Raw genomic sequence first — 19,696 nt, 5'->3', positions numbered from 1 at the left:
TCTTTGCACCGAATTAAACCAAACTTACGCACATTGTTAAGTAAGTATTGAAAATGGGTTTCGTAAAGTTTGGTTGTAATTCGGAGCACTGGCAACGGGTACAGCGTTCTTTTGAACCATCCATAATGTCGCTTACTTTTTTAACGCTTGGGGCGGAACTGAACTGTCAAATTGACAGTGTGAGTTACAATGGGTCTATATTTCTTTCTGATTTGGATGCCATAAGGAAAAAACGTAAGTGCAACATGTAAAAATTGTTTGTGAATTTTTTTGGAGTGGATTTTGGAACAGTGAATAATTTCTTACGAAATTTGAGAATTTAATGTGAAATCCGAATGAAATTATGTGTTCGTGAAAAAAAAATTTTTTTCGTTTTTTTTTTTGAAAAATATAAATGGATAATGGTTAAAAAAGCTCCAATGCTTAATAAAACATATAAATTGAAACGAAAAATTCATGGATGATCAGGAAAAAAGACGATTGTTTATTCATATGCGTTGATTTGACATTTAAAAACAATCTTCTTTTTTCCTGATTTTCAATTTATATTTTATATTTACTCAAAAACAAATAGAAAAACAAAAAATATTGTTTATGCCAAAGCGCTTGAATAAAGAATAAAGAAATAAATAATATGAAAATCATATATTTTCTGTTCTAAACCATATCTATTCTATTTTAGTGTGCCCAGCGAAGGGGGCCGGGTTTGCTAGTAAAAATATAAATTATAACAGCAGTTTGTTTTCAAATCCACATCTGTGAATTCACGCACTTCATACACCTTCGCAGGGATACTAAAATAAGCACACAATCGAATAAAGCTTCAGAAGTGACTTCCTTTTGCAGGGATGCGAAAAAGGTAAGAATTTACATTAGTATATCAATATACTCATGAGCAGTCCTATTATTTAAAGATTAAGAAACATATACCATTATATAAATACTATTTAACCCTCTACCGCATATGAGCCCATATATGGTATTGCAGTTCTGATGCAATTTCATTTCCAAATTAACTATTGTATTATAAAATAAATAAACTATTCAATCCATCAAATATACATTTAACAATAATAAAACGCAAAAAAATGGTTTATGATTTTATGACATTTTGAAATAGCCTCACTTTTTTGCAATGGGGCGAAAAAGCAGAATGGAAGAGCGTGTAATTCATTTTCAAAAAAAAAAACGAGAACAGTAAAACGTGAGTACTTTTTGGTAAAAAAACTACATTTATAAAAAAAATACTACTTTATTAAAATGCATGTCTAATCGGATGTTTAAGTATTTACCGCTTTAAATGTTCCCATAAATGTTCGATTGGGTTGGTTTCCCGGGACTGTGGCGGTGTTTTCAGCTGTTTCCGCACATTGTATAACAGCCACTCTCGTACAATGTTGGATGTGTGCTTGGGGTCATTATCCTGCTGGAAGATAAACGTTGCTCCAAGGTCCAATTTCGTAGCGCTTTCTTTTAAAATATTTTTCAAAATATTTAAGTAACCATATCAATCCATAATATTTTCGATGAATACCATCCAACTCCGTTCGCAGCCATACATCCCCAAACCATCACAGAGCCCCCTCCACATTTCACACTGCCGGTCATATTGTTTGGATCCAATTCCACGTTAACTTTTCTCCAAACTTTTTCACGGCCATCAGATCCACAGATACTGAACTTACACTCATCAGAAAATATGACTTGGTTCCAAAACGTTTGGTCACATTTTTCATGATCTTTTGCGAATGAAATCCGTTTACTCCGATTGACACTACTCACGAAGGGCTTTTTCCTAACATTGCGCCCATGATTATTATTATTATTAGAAGGCCATTACGCACTGCGACCAGAGCTGTTCTATTGTGAAAGGCCTATTTTGTAACCCTAGAGTTTTAGGCTTTTTAAAAATTTTAGCACAATTTTGGGTTTGTTGTTCCAAAGATTGCATGGAGATACTACGATACCACCAAGGTGGTGAAGTCTCTGTCTGCCCAACGCAGGATATTCACAAAGCACATGTTCTGAGCTTTCTATGTCCATTTCGCAAAAGCGGCAGACATTGGTCTCGGATAGACCAATATTATTTAGATGGTACCTTAGGCTGCAGTGACCTGTAAGGTATCCTGTTAAAAGACGCAGATCTACTCTGTTTAGTGAGAGAAGTTTGTCAGATATTCCTTTGTTGGGACTTAGGAATAGTTTGGCTTGACGCTGACCGGCACAGTTAAGCCAGTATGCGGCAAGTTTTCTTTCTTCCCATTTCCTAAGGAATTCATTAATGTGGCCTTTTGTCAGTCAACAGAAAGGCTCAGGACCAGTAAGTTTCATATTTGCTCCTTGTTTTGCAAGGTCATCAGCCATTTCATTTCCCTCATGTCCTTCATGTCCCGCAATCCAGCATAGTGTTACTATGTTGAGGTTTCCTAACGTGTTGAGAAGGTTTAGGCAATCATTTACCAATTTAACACTATGCAAAACCCGGCGAATAGTTTGGGTGCTAAATTGTTTTCCAGTCTCATTTACAACTTCAGATTTCAATTTGGGGGCACTTATTTTGGGGTTTGTCCTGATTTTCCGTACGACTAAACTTTTTTCTCTGGGACTTAAGAGCGGTGGACGCCCACAACGCTCTTTATTAGTGGTGCTTCCCGCTCTTTTATATTTATTCACAATCTTTGGACCTGTAGCAAAACTCCTATCTATCAAACGTCCGATTTCTCGCAATGATTTATGTTCCTTGAGATATTTTATAATCAGTTTTTCTAAATCATCAGAAAGCTCTATTCCTCTTGGTGCCATTACTAAAAATGTCGCAAAAATTAATACAAAACGTACTTCCCTAAATTTTTATACTCACTTTAATTATTTCCTTTTAATAGCTTTAACTTTTTTAATCAATACGTAAAAGTAAATGCTATGCAAACTGAACAATCGTTTGCTGTATACTAACTTTTGTGACATAAATTTCGCTGGCATCAAAGATAAAGCAAAGCGTGGATTACGGTACCTAAAATTTACAGCTAAATTAAGGCGCATATGAAAGCTTAGCCCAGTACACAATTACCATGTGTAAAATATTTTGGTTACATATTAAGGAAAGCGTTATCGTCAAACAATTCCATAAATCAGGCTCCTGTATACTTATTTATGTTACCAACTGTATGTCCTATTGATAATTAAATATAGCTTGGAAACAGTTGTTTTTAACGCTTTATTAATTCATGCAGTGAAGGCTTAACGGAGTGTGAAGCAGAATTCTCTTTTTGCTCTTAATTTGCGTGGGTTCGAGTACAGTCGAATGCTGAATCCATTTATGAACAGCCTTTTCGTTCGCTCAGGGCATTAGGACCAGTTAGGCCTGAACGAGAAGGCAGTCGTTATATGTATAGAGAAATTTCAAGCAGTCGTTATATAGAGAAAAATGTGCATAACACCACAATAAAAAACGATCAAAAATCAAGACGAGTTTTGAGAAGCTTTAATTTTGCGAAAAATTCTGACTTAAAAGTTTGTTAATTCATAGTTTGAAAATTTTTTGAATCTTTTAAAATCATAATCTTGGAAACTTTTTTTAGTCGCAAAAGGGATGAATACGAAGCTTGCAAGTGTTTTAGAGCGCCTGTAAGTCGGTGCTAATCAAACTCACAGTCTATTGCCTTCAACCTGATCATGGCGCGAGTAACAATACTTTTGGTTGCAATACCAATGTGAACACAATTTGATTTGCCGGTCAATTCAGCCAAGAGTTTTCAAATGAAATGATGAGATGCTGATTGATATTCACCACTTAAAAAGTTTAACTTTGTATTCACAAAACTTTCAAACTAAGAGCCACTAAGCGTTCCCCACTTTGGCGGTGAATCAATGCGTAGTTTCATTACAAAAGGCGTTGCATGCATTTTTTGCATATGACTACAATTAGATTAAAGGGTCAATGCCATTAGATAATTAATTATTCATATCGCGATTCAAAGAAAAAACCCGTTAGCAGAATGTTAAGCACCTTTGCTTCGCTATGCGACGTGCATATCAATAAAAATTAAAAATATTAAAGTAAAAAATATGAAGTCACTAATCGATGTCTTCATTTCTATTATTCCATTTCTTATTAGCTTCAGTTGAAAACTAAAACTATTTCGACTAAAATGCCGTAAATCTTTAATTATTTTGCTATTCACGACAAGTTACACTCTGAAGGTTTAGTTGGTATGGGTGCTTTGCGCTGCGTCAAGTCGGATTTTTTGAGGTTTTGTAAGACTTGCCAAGGGTACATCTACACTCATACAGCTCGTGGTTCATTCGAATGCGGTAACCGTCATCCACGCAAGCAGAGCCAAAAATCTTGCGAAATACTTTTCTCTCGAAAACTCCCAGAGCGGCAGCTTCTGATTGTTTGACTGTCCAGGCTTCAGCGCCATAGAGAAGCACCGAGATGATGAGCGTCTTAGGCTTTACTATTTAATTGCGTAATCTAGCACAAAGTTGCAAACCCTGTTGGCAAGAGTTATCTTTCGCTTGATTTCAAGGCTGACATCGTTGTTACTGGTAACAGCGGAACCAAGATCAATGAAGTCTTTGACCATATCAAATTTATAGGTGTTAACATCGATCTGTGCTTCAAGACGCCACGACTCCTGGCAGGACTCGAGAATATTCTTGGTTTTCCCCTCGTTTACCCTCAGACCCAATCGTGCGGACTCCTTTTCAATAGCCGTAATAGCGGGGTCCCGGTATGACCAATGATGTCAATGTCATCAGCATACGCAAGGAGCTGGGCACTTTTATAAAAAAAAGTTCCGCTTCATTCTGCCCCCGCGCTTCAAACCACACTTTCCATTATAAAGTTGAAGAGATTGCATGGCAATGGGTCACCTTGTCTGAAACCTCGAACGGTATCAAAAGGTTCGGTTCTCAACGTCCCTCTGCAAAGCTTAGCAGGGAAACTGAACTCAGACATTATACGATATAGCTGGTCTAGAATCGGGCTACCAAAAGCTGCCTTATAGTCGACGAATAGGTGGTGCGTGCGGACTTGGTCCTCAAGGGACTTCTCCAGAATCTGCCGCAGTGTGAATTTTTGGTCGACGTTGGAGCTATCAGGTCTGAAACTGCACTGGCATAGCCCAATTAAGGATTGGGCGTAAGGTTTCAGTTTGTCACATAGCAGGCAGCATAGAGTTTTATATGCGAAGAAGATAAGGCCGATCTCTCAATAGTTGGCGCAGTGCGATGGGTCACCTTTCTTTAGGATAGGACAAAGGGTTTTGAGACTCCAATTACCAGGCATGCTGTCTGATTGCCATAACAAGCCGATAAGTCGGTGCATACTTCCTACCAACTCATCTGCTCCAGCTCACCAGGCAGGCCATCAGCTTCGACAGCTCTGTCGTTTTTGAGTCGCTGTATTGCAACTCTCACTTCGGCAAGACTTGGGGTCGGCATCAACACTCCATCATCCCTGATGCGGGATTGCGGAATATCAGCTCCAGAGGCAGGATTGTTGTGTTCTGCATCTGCAAACAGCATGGATAAGTGTTTCCTCTACAATCTCAGCACACCTTGCTAATCCGTTACCAGATCAACATTTTCGTCTCTACTGGATGACGCCCCGATCTGGAAACCTTATGACAGATACTTCCCTTATTGGAAAAATTTTCTGGCGTCATTTTGGTTGTGACTCATCTTTCCGTTTTTTGCGTCTTATGAGGTGCCTTTCTTCCCTTCTTAGACTGCACAGTGCGTTGGTAAGCGGCGTTTTTCGCTACGGTCGCCACCTGGGACTCATCGTCATACCATCGGTTACGTTTGATAGTGCGCTGGTGAGCTCGATATGCGCGTACAATGTACACCAACCTCGTCAGGTGTGGGATGTTGTTAGAGAAGTTCAGTGAGATGAGCGGAGTAGGCGTAGGCTGTCTGTTGCGATAGCAGCTTTTTGACGTCCAGCTTTTCTTGCCACATTGCTCGTTTTATTTTCGCTACACATAAGCGTGTGCGTGCCTCGGCTGCTACAAGTAAGTGGTCGAAGTCGATGTTTGAAGCCCGCGTGGTACAATAATCGAGGATGCTGGAAGCGTGTCTTTTGTCAATCACAATATGATCAATTTGATTCCGGGTTCGCTGATCAGGGAACAGCAAGGTTGCCTTAAGGATATCGAGATGTTGGAATCTGGTACTACAGACTACCATGTTTTGTGCGCCGGCGAAGTCGATCAACCATGGTTTGAGCTGGTGCGGTGTAGTCTGAACTTTCCGCCAGTCGCCCGCAAGACTTCTTCTTTCCCAATTTGTGCATTGAAATCCGTGAAAACAATTTTATCGTCGTGTTTTGAGCAGCTTCCGTAGATTTTCTCGAGTAGCGCGTAGAAGTCGTGTTTCGTCGATTCATCCTTCTCAACCGTCGGTGTATGCGCCCATATGAGGCTGATGTGGAGGAACTTGGTTTTAACGCGTATTACTGCTAGCCGTTCGCTAACAGCACTAAATCACGACACAGCGGCTCGCAGCTTCGCGCTTTCCACAAATCCACACCCAAACAAGTGCCTTTCCACATGACGGCTATAGTAGATATCGCAGGCTGCCATATTATGGGTGCCTTCTCCTATCAATCGCATTTCCTGAATGGCGCTAATGTCAGCCTTAAATTTTGAGAGGGCACCGCCAGCTGGATAGAGACACCTTCTCTGTAGAGCCTTTGGCCATTCCACATGCTTGTCCGCAAATCGTGGTTCTTAAGACGTTTGCGGGAGTCGTCTACAGAAAGGCGGTTCTCATCCGAGGCAGTTGTGCGTCTTTTCATTGGTTGGTGTTGTTATGTGGCGGGCCCGAATCCTCGATATCCTGGGTGGTATCGCCTTCTCACATTAGCTTGCTCTTTTCAAACGGATGTTCAGAAGCTACCCATAGGATATTTGGTCAAAGCCCGGAAGTTGTGAGTTGCTTGAATTGTGTGTAGAAGATTTTGTGCTGGCCACTCCCAAGTGAATGGCGATCAGAGACTTTCCTCACTTGCGTGGACTTCTACACACGGCTTAAACGCTGTGATAAATTTCCGCACCTATCCGGGTTTTTTATTTCGTAATTCGGCTGGATTATTGCATAAAACATATGCAAATAAATTTTTTTAATAATGTTTACTAAAAAGTTTTCCACACGCAGCACTGCAACGATTTCCGTGGCAAAAAATGTCCACTTCCGCAGCTTTACTGTTATAGCAATCAACAACAGACTGTTGCGTTCATTATGGCTGTCTTTGATTTGGTTTTTTATTGTACACACATACCTATGCACATTATGGTTCGTTTGTTGCATGCAACCTAGAAAAGCATGCAATTGAATATTTTTGAAAATCTGCACCATTTTCCCGTTTAGCGCGTGGTACACTGTAATGCAAAATTTACACCTCACAACGTCAAGGCAATTTCGTATTAGCACATAAACTCTTAGACAAAATACAAAAACGAAAAAAAAAATGAACAGACGTCAACAAAAACAGAAATTAACGAGATTACTGGAATGTCAACTTGAATATAAAAATGACAAAAAATATGAGGTAAACTCGCACAAGCGAACATTGGCAATAGACTGTAAATTGACGCGCCAAACGTGACTTGAAATCTCAAAGCAACAAAAAACGAGAAAGATCACAATAAAATTTGAAGTAAACGCAGCACGACAACTATAAACGGGTCGAAAACGCCTGAGCAACAGCTGCTGGCCGCTTTGCCAAGAAAGGGGGGAAAAAACAAAATTGCATAATGCGACGAGTATTTTGACGCCGACAGCGCTGGCAGTGGCGGAAGACCTGCCGATTGCATGGGCGCCTTCTCTGGCGTTACCGGTACGTCACAAATGATGCGTTGTTGTTGTTGTTGCTTGCTATTTGACACCAGCCATGAACAAGTTGTATTGTTTACAAATGTGTAGTTGAGTGGCATGGATCATCGCTTATCCCATCCTCTCATATACTTTGCTTTCTTACTTAGTTTCAAATAAATCTACAACTTATTAATGACATTTAATGACTTTTCCGCGCATTGGCTACGCACTCTACCATAAATAATTACATATATAATAATACAGATATATATTTATGTATTCCATTGTTTGATTGCTTCATTTAAATCTTAAGTAACTTGATTTTTTGGGTGATGGTTTATTTTGTGATTAATGGGGGAACTGGTTCGCCAAATGGGCAGCTCTATGCCATACTGTAGCAGATGTACGGGTATCTATTATGTAAAAAATTTAGTAACTAAATGTTAAGCCTCGGTGTTATGTAATTCGAATAAACGAATGAACCGTCATCTCCTCGGTCATTGCCAAATGCTTTTGTAGCAGCGGGCAAGCCGAGTACTGCAAGCTACTAATTTTAATCTCTCACTCGAATAAAAGCAAAAAAAAAACGAGTATTGATTAATGAGTTTTAAGCTTAGTTAAGCGTTGAGTGGCTTAAGAAGAAGGTGAAATTATATTTTGTAATCTAAAAAAATAGCGAGGCTTAACCCTCTGAAAATGAAAGACTTTGTAACGAACTTCGTAGTTACAAGTCTTTGAAATGAGTTTACATTCAGCCCGATTCTGAATAGAAACTTTCCGGGAGATTTTTCATTATTCCTTTTCCTCCTAATATGAAAAACATTTTTTCTTAGTTCTTCCTATCATTAACGAGTTTCGAAGAAGAGAAATTGTGTGAAAACCAAGTGGGTATTACAAATGTAAAAAAGATAGAATTTCATTTTCAAACCAGTTTTCCGCCAGCAAAGTGTGACGGAAGAGTGCACCAACATGTAAACATTTTGACTTTTGAATGGAATGAAATGCTAAAGAACTGTTTTCAGGTCGATTGTGCTCGCCATTCACTGTAACGGCAGCCCCTTCCTCGTTTCGAAAGAAATAAAGACCGATAACGCTGCCAGTGCTCTATGAATTTCGCGAAAAGATTTATTTATTAATTATTTTCAAAGTCAATTTCCACAATTTGGAAGCGTTATTCTGCCGATACACGTTTCTTGCTGACTTGCATGACATTGCAATTGAAATTTGAAAAGGTCGAGCCAAGGAGCACCAGGAGATTTGGTGGCTCCTAAAACACTCAGGCTAAAAAGCCCATTATATTATATTTAAAGCTCTGGAAAGGGGTAGATAGTCAAGGAGGGAAGGAGAAAAGTATCAGAGGAAGAGATAGGAAGGAATAGTGACAGAGATAGAGATAGTTAGTCCTGTGATAATTTTCCAGATTCCTTGGCAAATCTGTAAATATCTTCCAGTTTTAGAGAACGAATATTACTCATTCTCATGATATCGGAACCCAAAACTCGTAGCCGTGCTCTAGCAAAGGCAGGACACTCACAGAGAAAGTGCTCGGTGCTATCCGCCTCCTCCAAGCATGACAGGCATATCGGGTTCTCGATGATTCCAATGGTGGACATATGCTGACCCCATGGGTTGTGTCCTGTAATGATACCGACCATCAACCGAATGTCTTTCCTTCTAAGTTTTAGTAGAAAATTTGACAGTTTTCGGTTCGGACTTGTCACAAAACTTCTAGCAGTTCTGCAGCGTTCTAGACCGGACCATCGCTCTTTATATAGATTGTTTCCATAATCGCTGATCCAATTCATGATTCTTGCGGAACTGATTCCGATTATTGGCTGATTCACGGTTGGCCAATTCATCGGCAATTTCGTTTCCTTGAACACCACATATTAACAAAATCCGACCATTCATTATTTATTCTTTGTTTTTATTTTTTGGAATTTTTTATAAAAATATAGGTCATATAACAACAAAAAAATTAGAAAAAAAAGTTTTATGACTTGTGAAAAGTTCATAAAAATTCGGCAAATCCGCATTGAAATTTTAAACTTTTTAGTCAGAATTTTTTGAAATTTTTTTTCATTCCTTAAATTTTTTTTTCTAAAAATTCTGAGTACGCACTTTTATTTTTATAGCGCATTCAATTTTAGTACTACAAAATACAAGCTTTAAATAGTTCAAAATTTTTGTTATATTTTGATAATTTTTTATCCTGACGCGGTTCTTTTCTTCATTTGATGAATGTCGTTAATTATTTTTATATGGAGAAAATTTCAATATTTTTAATCCCATTCAATTTTAGTAAAGTGCAAGTTTCAAGTGGCTCGAAATTCGCGTTGATTTTTAACAATTTTTCTACGCTGAGGTGCTGTGCATTTTCTTCCTCCTTCGTTACATGGAGAAAATGCTGAGTATGCACCGATGTATTTTTGTTCTTTGTTACATTTAACAATCATAACAATTGGAATTTTGTAATATTTGAAAATAAAAAATAAGAATTATAAAAATAATACGAATGTTTTATATGCTTTAAGAAATTGGATTATTGTTGTGTTTTTTGTTTTTTTTTTTTTTTTGGATTGGAGATGTTGGGTGAATAATTTTCTTACCCAGTTGTCAAAACTCATCCAATCTCTCAGGATGGGTTTGACATTAGCAGAACTATTATTATTGCAGTAGGAACAGATTCTGGAAAGGTTTGGGTCGGACAGTTGCTCATGTGTCAATTTTGTCTGTCCTAAACTGAGGCGAATGTGCCTGGCTAGGACTAGTGTATGTATTAATGTATTTTAGCAACGCTAGTAAAAATATAAAAAAACCGATTTTAAATGAGAAATATGTCCGTTGTATATCTTTCACCTGTTACTGATGTTTCCAAAAACTTTTGAAAAATATAGAAAATTAAATTTTTTTTTATTGCAAAACTGTTTTGGGGCAGTATGACACTTCAGATACAGCTATTAAAAGTATGTGCATATAATAAACTCTGCAACAACAAAGTGGTGAATGCCTTTGCCATAAATGTATAGGCAGTTAAAACCTCAGTTGTATGTAAGTTTTGACGAGCATTAAGGAAACGCCTTTGCAGCTAAAAACCAGAAAAAATGTCAACTTAAAGGCCGAATAACTGCAACATTTGTAAAAACGGAAAGTGGTCAAACTGCCATGCCATATATACTTATGCACATACATATACATATGCATACACATATGTACATATCTGCATACCGGATCACTGAAAGACATGTTTGTTATTGTTGTTGCCTTGTTTTGCTTGCGCACTGCATTGCATGAAGATGGAAAATTGGCAGAAATAGCTTGGATCATTAACAACCACGGTGGTGGTGGTGGCAGTGGCAACAACAGCTTTGACTTACATTTTGCTACAATCACAACAAACACATGTTTGTATGTATGTAGTTACAACTACCAAAAACAAATATTGCTTAACCATTTCGACAGGTTAGCTGCATTTGCTGGCAGCTGTGAAGACTTGGTCCAAAGTAGCCACTAAAGTGGCGTCACATTTCGCTGCGAGTCGTCGCGCTTAACGGTTGTGGTCGTGTTCGAGTTGGCAACAAATTGAAAGTAAAACTCTTTTTAAGGAGTGCGCGAAATCCGTTTACCTCGGCAGCAGAAGTAAAAGGGATTGAGGGCAGACACATTGAAATACGCGCAAAAGAAGTGGCACAGAGTTGTAAATAACGGTTATAACGATTGCGCAACATAATACAATTTTCTTCTTTTTTTTGTTTTTTGGCCAAGTGACAAACTGCAGTATCGGTGGTATTTACAAAATAAAAATTAATAAATCGGTAAAAAAATGTCACTCCGTTACGATATTTGGAAAATCCAATACAGTTTGTGCATTTTTGGTGCGATTTGCCTATCACAGGCGGCCGCAATCTATACCCGCGAAATAATCAATAATGCACCGCAGCTGCAAGTGCGACGTAAGGAAATTTGTATTGCATAAATGTTTATAAAAATAAATGGATTACACAAAATTTAATGAAAAAGAACAAATAAGTGAAAAAATACCGAAAAAAATGAAGAGAGAGCAAACATATTTTCTTATACTTTTATTTAAATACGAATGTTGGTTTGTTTGTTTGTCTATTGTTTACATAACTCCTAAACCGTTAATCCGGTTGCGTTGAGATTTTGATAATTTGTAGTCGACATGCCTGGAAAGGTTTGAAAGCGAGGTGGCGCTGTGGTCGGCATAGTCATAGAAATCGTATTTATGGTTCGACTCGGTTCATGCTCGGAAAATATATTACTTGTACGTACAAGGTGGCGCGAAATTAATCATCCAATCTTGTTTTTGAAAATATAAAAAATAAATAAAAAATAAAAATAAAATTAAAAAATAAATAAATAATAAATGATTTTGAGTGATGGAAATCTTCATTTTGACCTTTTCGCGCTCCATTGTTTGTCTCTATGTATACCGCAGCTGTCTAGCTCACAAGTGTCAAATATGATGGATGTACGTTGGCACTTGCAAAAATTATAAAAAAAATTGTTAGATCTTCCGATAGGGTGCTTAATTTTGCGCCACCTTGTACACGTACACTGCGTTGAAAAACTATAGCACCGAGACTTATTGACAAGTTTTGACCAATTATTTGTATCCTATTAAATTTGAATAATTTGTTATGAAAATATAGTTCATTCAAAAATCATATGAATTCATTTTTGTGCAAGTTAACAAACTTCAAAAAAATGAAAAACATCTGGTCAATATTTTCCACTTTTAATCAGAAGTTTTAGAAAATGTTCATTAATGCAGTTTTATAGCTGATATTTAGAATTTGTTGAAAATTTCCAAGAACGCAGTTTTATAGCTCATTGAATTTTGGTCCAATGAAGTGAAAGTTTTAAGTGTCTCAAAATTCGCGTTGATTTTTGACAATTTTTTTGCTGACGGTGTTGGGTATGTTCTTCCATATGAAGAAATGTCGATCATTTAATGTATGGAGAAAATGGGTAACACCCTCAAGGAAAAAAATTATAAAAAATCAACGCGATTATCGAACCACTTGAAGTTTATACTTCGTTTTACTGAAATTTGATGGGCTATAAAACTGCATACCTGAAGTTTTTCTAAAAATTTTCATTATGTATTATAAAACTGCGTACTCGAAATTTTCTTATAAATTCTAATTAAAAAGTTTGAAATTTGGATAAAAAGTCTTGGTTTTTTTTTTCAATTCACTAAAATTCAACGGGCTATTTTATAGCTTAATCGATTTTTTTGCAAAAAATTCGAATGAAAACTGTAAAATTTTGATGGAATTTTTTAAAATATTTTTAAATTTGCACAAAGATTGCACTTGGATTTACTTGTATTTTGTATATATGGAATATATTTTCATAAAAAAATTATTAAAATTAATTGTAAACAACTGATTAGTCAAAGCTTCTCAATACCTCCTAGTGTTATAATTATTTAACGCAGTGTATACTTAAAAAGAAAGTGGTTTTAAAAAAAAGTTCAATAGATGGCGCTGAAGTTCAGATATTTCGAGAAATCGTATACGACCAGATTGGATAATATACAGAATATGTATGTTTGTACTCAACCTCCTCGAAAATATCCGAATGACAAGTTTAAAGGGCATCCGATTCATTTAAAAAATACGTCGGAAATTGTGAACTCTGAAAATTTGTCTCAATGTCGGGTTCAGCGGCAACAAAACCAGCGAGTAACGAGGTTGAAATTAATCTGATGAGTTTTAAAAAAAATGTTGAAATCAAAAAAAATATTCAACATAAGCTTTCCACCCAACTTGTGTTGAATATATTTTTAATTTTAATATTTTTTTTTAAATTCATGAGATTAACTTGAAACTGGGTGGAAAGCTTGTGCTGAACCTTTTTTTATTTTAATTTTTTTTTTAATTCAAGGAATTAACTTGAAACAACTGAGTGGAAAGTTTGTGTTGAAATTTTTTTTTTATTTTAAGTTTTTTTTTTAATTCATCGGATTAACTTGAAACTCGTTACTCGCTAAAAGAATTTTTTCTAGGCTGACAGATGACTCACTTTTCCTGAATCAATCGCGAAAGCAGAAATATTTTTGTAGAAAGTAGAGCCACTAGCTAGGAGGTGGAATAATCTAGCATTTGCAAAACCGCGAAAATCATGTGTACACAGAGTGCAGACAAACCGCCAGATTCGTACTAGCCCTGTCTAGAAAGAACAGCAGAACTATCGAAGGTACACTGACAGATCTCAATTTGTTACCGGCACTCATACAGTATGGGAATCACAAACAACGATATCTGCAGATTTTGCAATGAACTAGAAGAGAGGGAAACGCTAGAACACCTTCTATGTTCCTGCTCTTCATTAGCTAGAACCAGAAAAATGCTTAAGAGCTTTACAATATGAGAAGTTAGAGTACCTCTAGGTCTTCCGAGTTTACTTAGAGTCGCATAAGACGCAGACGTATTACAAGATGTCTACTACAAAGAAACGTAAGAGTCTAGCTCCATCTGTTAACACTAAGGATCAATATGTGATGGCTTTCAGCCAGCCAGGTCAACCTACCTACCAACATAACCTAACCTAGAGCCGCTAGCAAATTGATGCTGTGCTTGAGTTGTCTATAAAAATGATATAGGTATAATAAGAGCGTGACGAATTGCCAAATTTTAACTATTTTTTTTTTTGTATTTAACTATTTTTTTCTACAATAAAATTCATATAACTGAAAATTTCAAACCTTGTACAAGATCCATTTTAATAACATTGGCAAAGAAACCCCAAGCTAAAAAAAGAAGTTGTCTGTAAAGTCGGTTTACTGACGATAGTTTAACGTGACAACGTCATAAGAAAATACTGAAAGAAAAGAAAATTTAATTTTATTTGTTTGATAGATATTTTGTACGATATAGAGAAGGAGATAAATGGAATCGGAATGGTTACATTTACACAAACGTGAAAAATGACGAAACATTTATCAAATTCATGAAAGATATGTTCAATTTCGATTGTGCATCAGACGTTAATAAGTCATCAAGACTAAGAGGCAACATCATCGATTTGCCTTTTTCAATTCTACTTTCATTTCCTACTTTTCCTATCATCGTCCTATTCTCAACAGAGAGATGGTTCATTACCATGCACACAGGAAGAAGGGATATGCAAATACAAATATGTGAATTTATATACATATGCGCAGATACATACATATATATGCTCACTCAAGTAGGAGAGAGCCAGATGTCGAACGTTGCCGAACGCGTGGACCGATTGTGCTCTTTGTCGTTCGTTCCACGCTCTCGCTTGCAGTTCAAGCAAGGTAACGCCGCATGAACAAGATAACGCCGCATGAGCAAGGTAACGCCATATGAGCAACGTAACGCCGTATGAGCAAGGGCACGCCGCATTTTTTGGTGCGTGCAGCCGGCTACATCGAATTATAAGACGTTATCACGTCAAAATGTAAAAAGAATCGGCTGATCAGCTCAATGAACCAATCCTTTAAACTCTTCCTCAAAATTCTTCATAACCGCATAAATGCTATATGCGAGGCTGTCCTGGAAGACTCCCAATTCGGTTAAATTCAAAATTGCAAAGACGTACATAAGGACACTTTCCGATATTTCATAGATTATGAAAAAGTCTTCGACGGTGTAAAACACGACAAGCTACGCTACAGCTAACCACAGTCACTAAACAGAAATTAAAAAGATTTGCGCTGTATACAACAGCTCTATTGGAACCAAGCCGCAGAAGTTGGAGTAAACAATGAAAATACAAATGAAGTCGAGATATTAAAAGGCATTTCAAGTATGCATTTTGTCACCTATTCTTTCTAATATTTATTCAGAAGCGATTTTTCAAGAAACACTTTTTACTGCACACGAAAATCGTTCTAAAAGCCGGGCCTTAAAGTTGATCGGTATTTTTAGTATTTAGCTATTTTTTATTTATTAGTATTAGTTATTTCAGTATTAGTATTAGAAAACTAAAAGAGTGAAGTGTTAGTGAAAAATTGTTCTCGGTTCACTAAAAATATCCACATGGTCTTCCAAAACTATGCACTTACTTTTTGGAATTAAAAAATATTAAAAAAAGTGGATTTTCGTAAAATGTATTGAAATTAATTGGATTTCTTTAAACTCTCAAAAAATCCTACAATGCTTGAAAATGCCAATATAGGTGCTATATAGCGACTATTCTAATTTTAATTACCTTCATAATTGAATTGAAGGTTAAATATTTTATCAACTACAGCTCCGACTCCAGCTCAAGCAAGATGGTTCGTAAGTGCGTGATTTTCATGTATGAGTCCACTGAATGTTCGCAGAAGCGAAAAAAAACAAACAGATTATTCCAATAAAACTATGTATATTATGAAACCCAAATTAAGTTGAGAACCACCGATTGGTCAACTTCAAAGTTGAATTACTTGTAGAAGATCGGAAGCTATCGCACGCAGGGTTGCAGAGGAATTTTTGGCTTTTTGAAAAATTAAAACGTTTAACAGGTTTTTTGCATACATATATTTCTGAAAGAAGTTCTCATATTGCAGATTTTTACGAAAAAGTGCAAGTCAGATGTTAGTTTCGTTTTCTCTTTGAAATATCTATATGGTTGTTAATAGTGTTGTTCCCATACGAGAAATACTAATTTTTTTTGTTTGAAATCTCGTTGCTTATTCAAAAGCAGTGCAAAAGATTAGAAATCTGGTTTTATACGTGTTTGAGCAAAACAAGCAAAAAAAAATTTGTTCACAAATTTTCGAGATTTATAGTAGCACCGCTTTCGGTCTTAAAGCTCATAGCCCATTAGAAGAGTAGGAGGATCTTAAAAATAGCAAGGAAGTCTCTGAAGAGTGAATTTTAGAATAGATCTAATACCAGTAAGCATCGAGTACTTATCTCCGGCACTTTTCTTCGATACTTTTAACGAGTACAGATACTATCGGAGCAACCCTAGTTTTTAAGGCAATTTTTGCAGCAGGTAGGTATATTTTGAAGACAACTCCTATCAGGTTTTCTGGTTTTCTCAAAAAATTTAAATAAAATGGAGAGCAAATCTTTCTTGTTTCATACTATAGCTCCCATTGCCTACGAGTTTGTTGAATTCCAAAAATTCCAAATACAAGGTGGGGCACAAAATTAACAATCCAATTTGGTTTTTGAATAACTTTCTGTTTAAATTAAAGACAATTATTTTGAGTTATGGAAATCTATATTTGACCTTTACGTGCTCCATTGATTGTCTGTTGTATACTGCAGCTGTCTAGTACGCATGTGGCAAGTATGATTGATGTACGACACCACTTGCAAAAATTAGAAATCTTCGGATAAGATCATTAATTTTGCGCCACCTTGTATAAAGTTCAGTCTAGACCGCATTTAGTACCTCCTTACTTATTTTCAGAAAACCGAAAGTTTTAAAATACTTCGCTTAAGGTTTCAAAGCAGTTATATGTAAACATTCCAGAAAAGCTAGAGCGAGGCCTTCAGGAGATCAAATTTGGATCATTTATCGAGATTACCATTGGAATTATCAGGTTGCAGCAGAACTATTGCTGGAATTGCTTTATAAGCCGAATATCTTATCCAGGGCACTTATCAATTACTGCAAACGAAATGATAGATAAGAGTGGCCTAGAGCCATTCTGTGGCTTAGGAAAGGGTTACGTCTGCTCTCTTATTCAAGAAGTAGCGGAAAGGCAAAAAAGATCTTACTGGGGCAATCTACCAGGTTTATCGCAATCAAAATCAGAATTAATTGACAGATAACATTAACCTAATCCATTTTAAAGATTGTATGGATTTAAATTAGAATAGTTTGAGAATCATCACAGGAATTCTAATAGGAGGGTCGTTTGAAAAGGTCGTACAAAAATAAAAACTACTTACTTGTTTGGCGTACATTTTTTTTACTTTTCGTCATAGTTTCGTTTTAGGCCTACAAACTTCGTCCAATGCTGTTCTAGTTTGTTGATCCCTTCCGAATAATAGGATTTGTACATAAATATAATAAAATCCTTTTCCCACCAGCAATCTCTTCAAATTGAGGAACAAATAGTAGTTCGAGGGAGACAAGTATAGAGAATACGGGGGGATGTGCAACGAATTAGAACCCTATTTATATTAATTTTGAGACTACAACTGCTGACGGGTGAACTGGTGCGTTGTGGTAATGGAAAAGGAAAATCACTCGACTTCCTCGATTCAGACGAATGCCAAGCACAAAGAAATATACCGACCTGGCTGAAATTTGGTGTGTGTTCTTCCAAGAGATGCTACCAACTAAACTTAGCCTCGATGCGGATCAATAATGCCATCTCTCTGATTTTGTACGGGTTTTTCAAACGGTCCCCGTTTACTCCAATGGAATTTGCCCGTTCTGTAGAGAGCATGATGAAACCTCCAAATATAGTATGTACTGGCATCGTGCTCATCACTGATGTATAAGAAAGACAAACACCAGCAGGCAAACATACTATACCAAAAAAAGAAATAAAACTTGATAAAATAGGACAAGTACTAAAATTTATTGAAGAAGTTGAGCCCAGCGAAATACTCTGAACCCCTAAAGGAGACTCAATAATTCTTTCTGGTCGCAGTGCTAAATCTCCTCAATACTACCACTGAAACTAATTAATAACTAAAACATTTGATTACCACTAAACTTTTTCTCTTCTCCAAAACAGCGCCATGGTTGCAGACGTGTAAGCGCGCCAATCCCAATGAGGATAAATGTTTTCGTCGATTATTTGAAGGATGTTTCCCCGCCTTTGCGGCCGGCATACCAGAGATTGGTGTGAACAGTTTCGAGCCGCTGCACATAGACCAGGTTTCCGTCTCGAAAGGCAGTGGCAATCTGGTCTTATCGGGTGGTTTTCAAAACCTTATCATACGTGGGCCCTCAAACGCCACCGTGCGGCGAGCCAAGTGAGTCAAGCAAACAAAAACAAAACAAGGAAGAAAACTAAATTTTTAAATCAAAATTTTTTTTAACCCTCACCTCAACTTAGTCTCGACCTTGACAAGAAGTTGTTGAACTTTGAGCTGGACATACCGTTGCTGCGCATACGCGCCAAATACAACTTGAAAGGGAATATTCTCTTGCTGCCACTGATTGGTAACGGTGATGTGCGGATGGCATTGAAGGATGTGAAAACGGCTGTGTACACCAAAATACATCTAAGCAATGAGCCGGAGGTGCGACACAATTTGCCTTTACTAATTTTAGCAAACCAATACCTATGGGTTGAACAATTTGTGTTTTTGTTGTTTTCTTGCTTTTTTAGGAAGTCATTCGGATCGATGAGATGAAGGTGACTTTCCATGTGGGCGCCATGCGTATTCATCTAAGTGACCTGTTCAATGGCAATGAAATTTTAGCAGCATCCATCAATAATTTTCTCAATCAAAATGCCAACGAGGTGATTGCCGAATTGCGCCCAGATTTGGAGTTGGGCTTGGCGGATATTTTCCATGGCCTATGGAACAACGTGTTTTCGAAAATGCCGCTCAAATTGTGGCTGCTGTGATGATTATGAGTTGATTTTTTATAGCTATTAAATATTTGTTGGTAGTTGTATTTATTTGCAAATTATAGTTCACATACAAATATACTCAAGGTGTGTTTACATACACAAGTGCAAGTACTATAAGATCTTAGGTAAAATTTTCTACAATAAAAAAAATATTTTTTAATTTAAACTTTGTTATGGTACGTATGTATATGTACGTGGGTATGAGGGCGGATCAATTTGTATGGAACGATGTTTTTCGACAAATTCGGATTCTGTAAAAGATTATAAGATTATAAGAATAAAAGTCCATCAGAGCATAGCTCCAGTTTCCAATCCCGCAAATTTTAAAATAAGCTGCCTTTA

At 36.8% G+C, this 19,696-nt stretch overlaps 1 protein-coding gene across 1 annotated transcript; it reads left to right on the top strand.

Moving 5' to 3' along the window:
• Nucleotides 1-11,644: 11,644 nt before the first annotated feature.
• Nucleotides 11,645-19,348, top strand: LOC129235922 (circadian clock-controlled protein daywake). The gene is made up of 4 exons (XM_054870004.1): nucleotides 11,645-11,774; nucleotides 18,506-18,746; nucleotides 18,830-19,016; nucleotides 19,106-19,348. Exons 1-4 carry the CDS (start codon nucleotides 11,645-11,647, stop codon nucleotides 19,346-19,348), a joined length of 801 nt encoding a protein of 266 aa, XP_054725979.1.
• The last annotated feature ends 348 nt before the right edge of the window (nucleotides 19,349-19,696 follow it).

This window comes from Anastrepha obliqua, chromosome 1 (assembly GCF_027943255.1).
Source record: "Anastrepha obliqua isolate idAnaObli1 chromosome 1, idAnaObli1_1.0, whole genome shotgun sequence".
Taxonomy (NCBI): domain Eukaryota; kingdom Metazoa; phylum Arthropoda; class Insecta; order Diptera; family Tephritidae; genus Anastrepha; species Anastrepha obliqua.
This window is presented reverse-complemented; position numbering and strand designations above follow the sequence as displayed.

Excerpts from the sequence above, each read along its gene's own strand:
- LOC129235922 (XM_054870004.1), top strand. The coding sequence starts at position 11,645 with ATGTCACTCCGTTACGATATTTGGAAAATCCAATACAGTTTGTGCATT. Across the intron at positions 11,775-18,505 it reads ACCGCAGCTGCAAGTGCGAC|CGCCATGGTTGCAGACGTGT; the intron begins GTAAGGAAATTT and ends TCTCCAAAACAG. Across the intron at positions 18,747-18,829 it reads GCCACCGTGCGGCGAGCCAA|TCTCGACCTTGACAAGAAGT; the intron begins GTGAGTCAAGCA and ends ACCTCAACTTAG.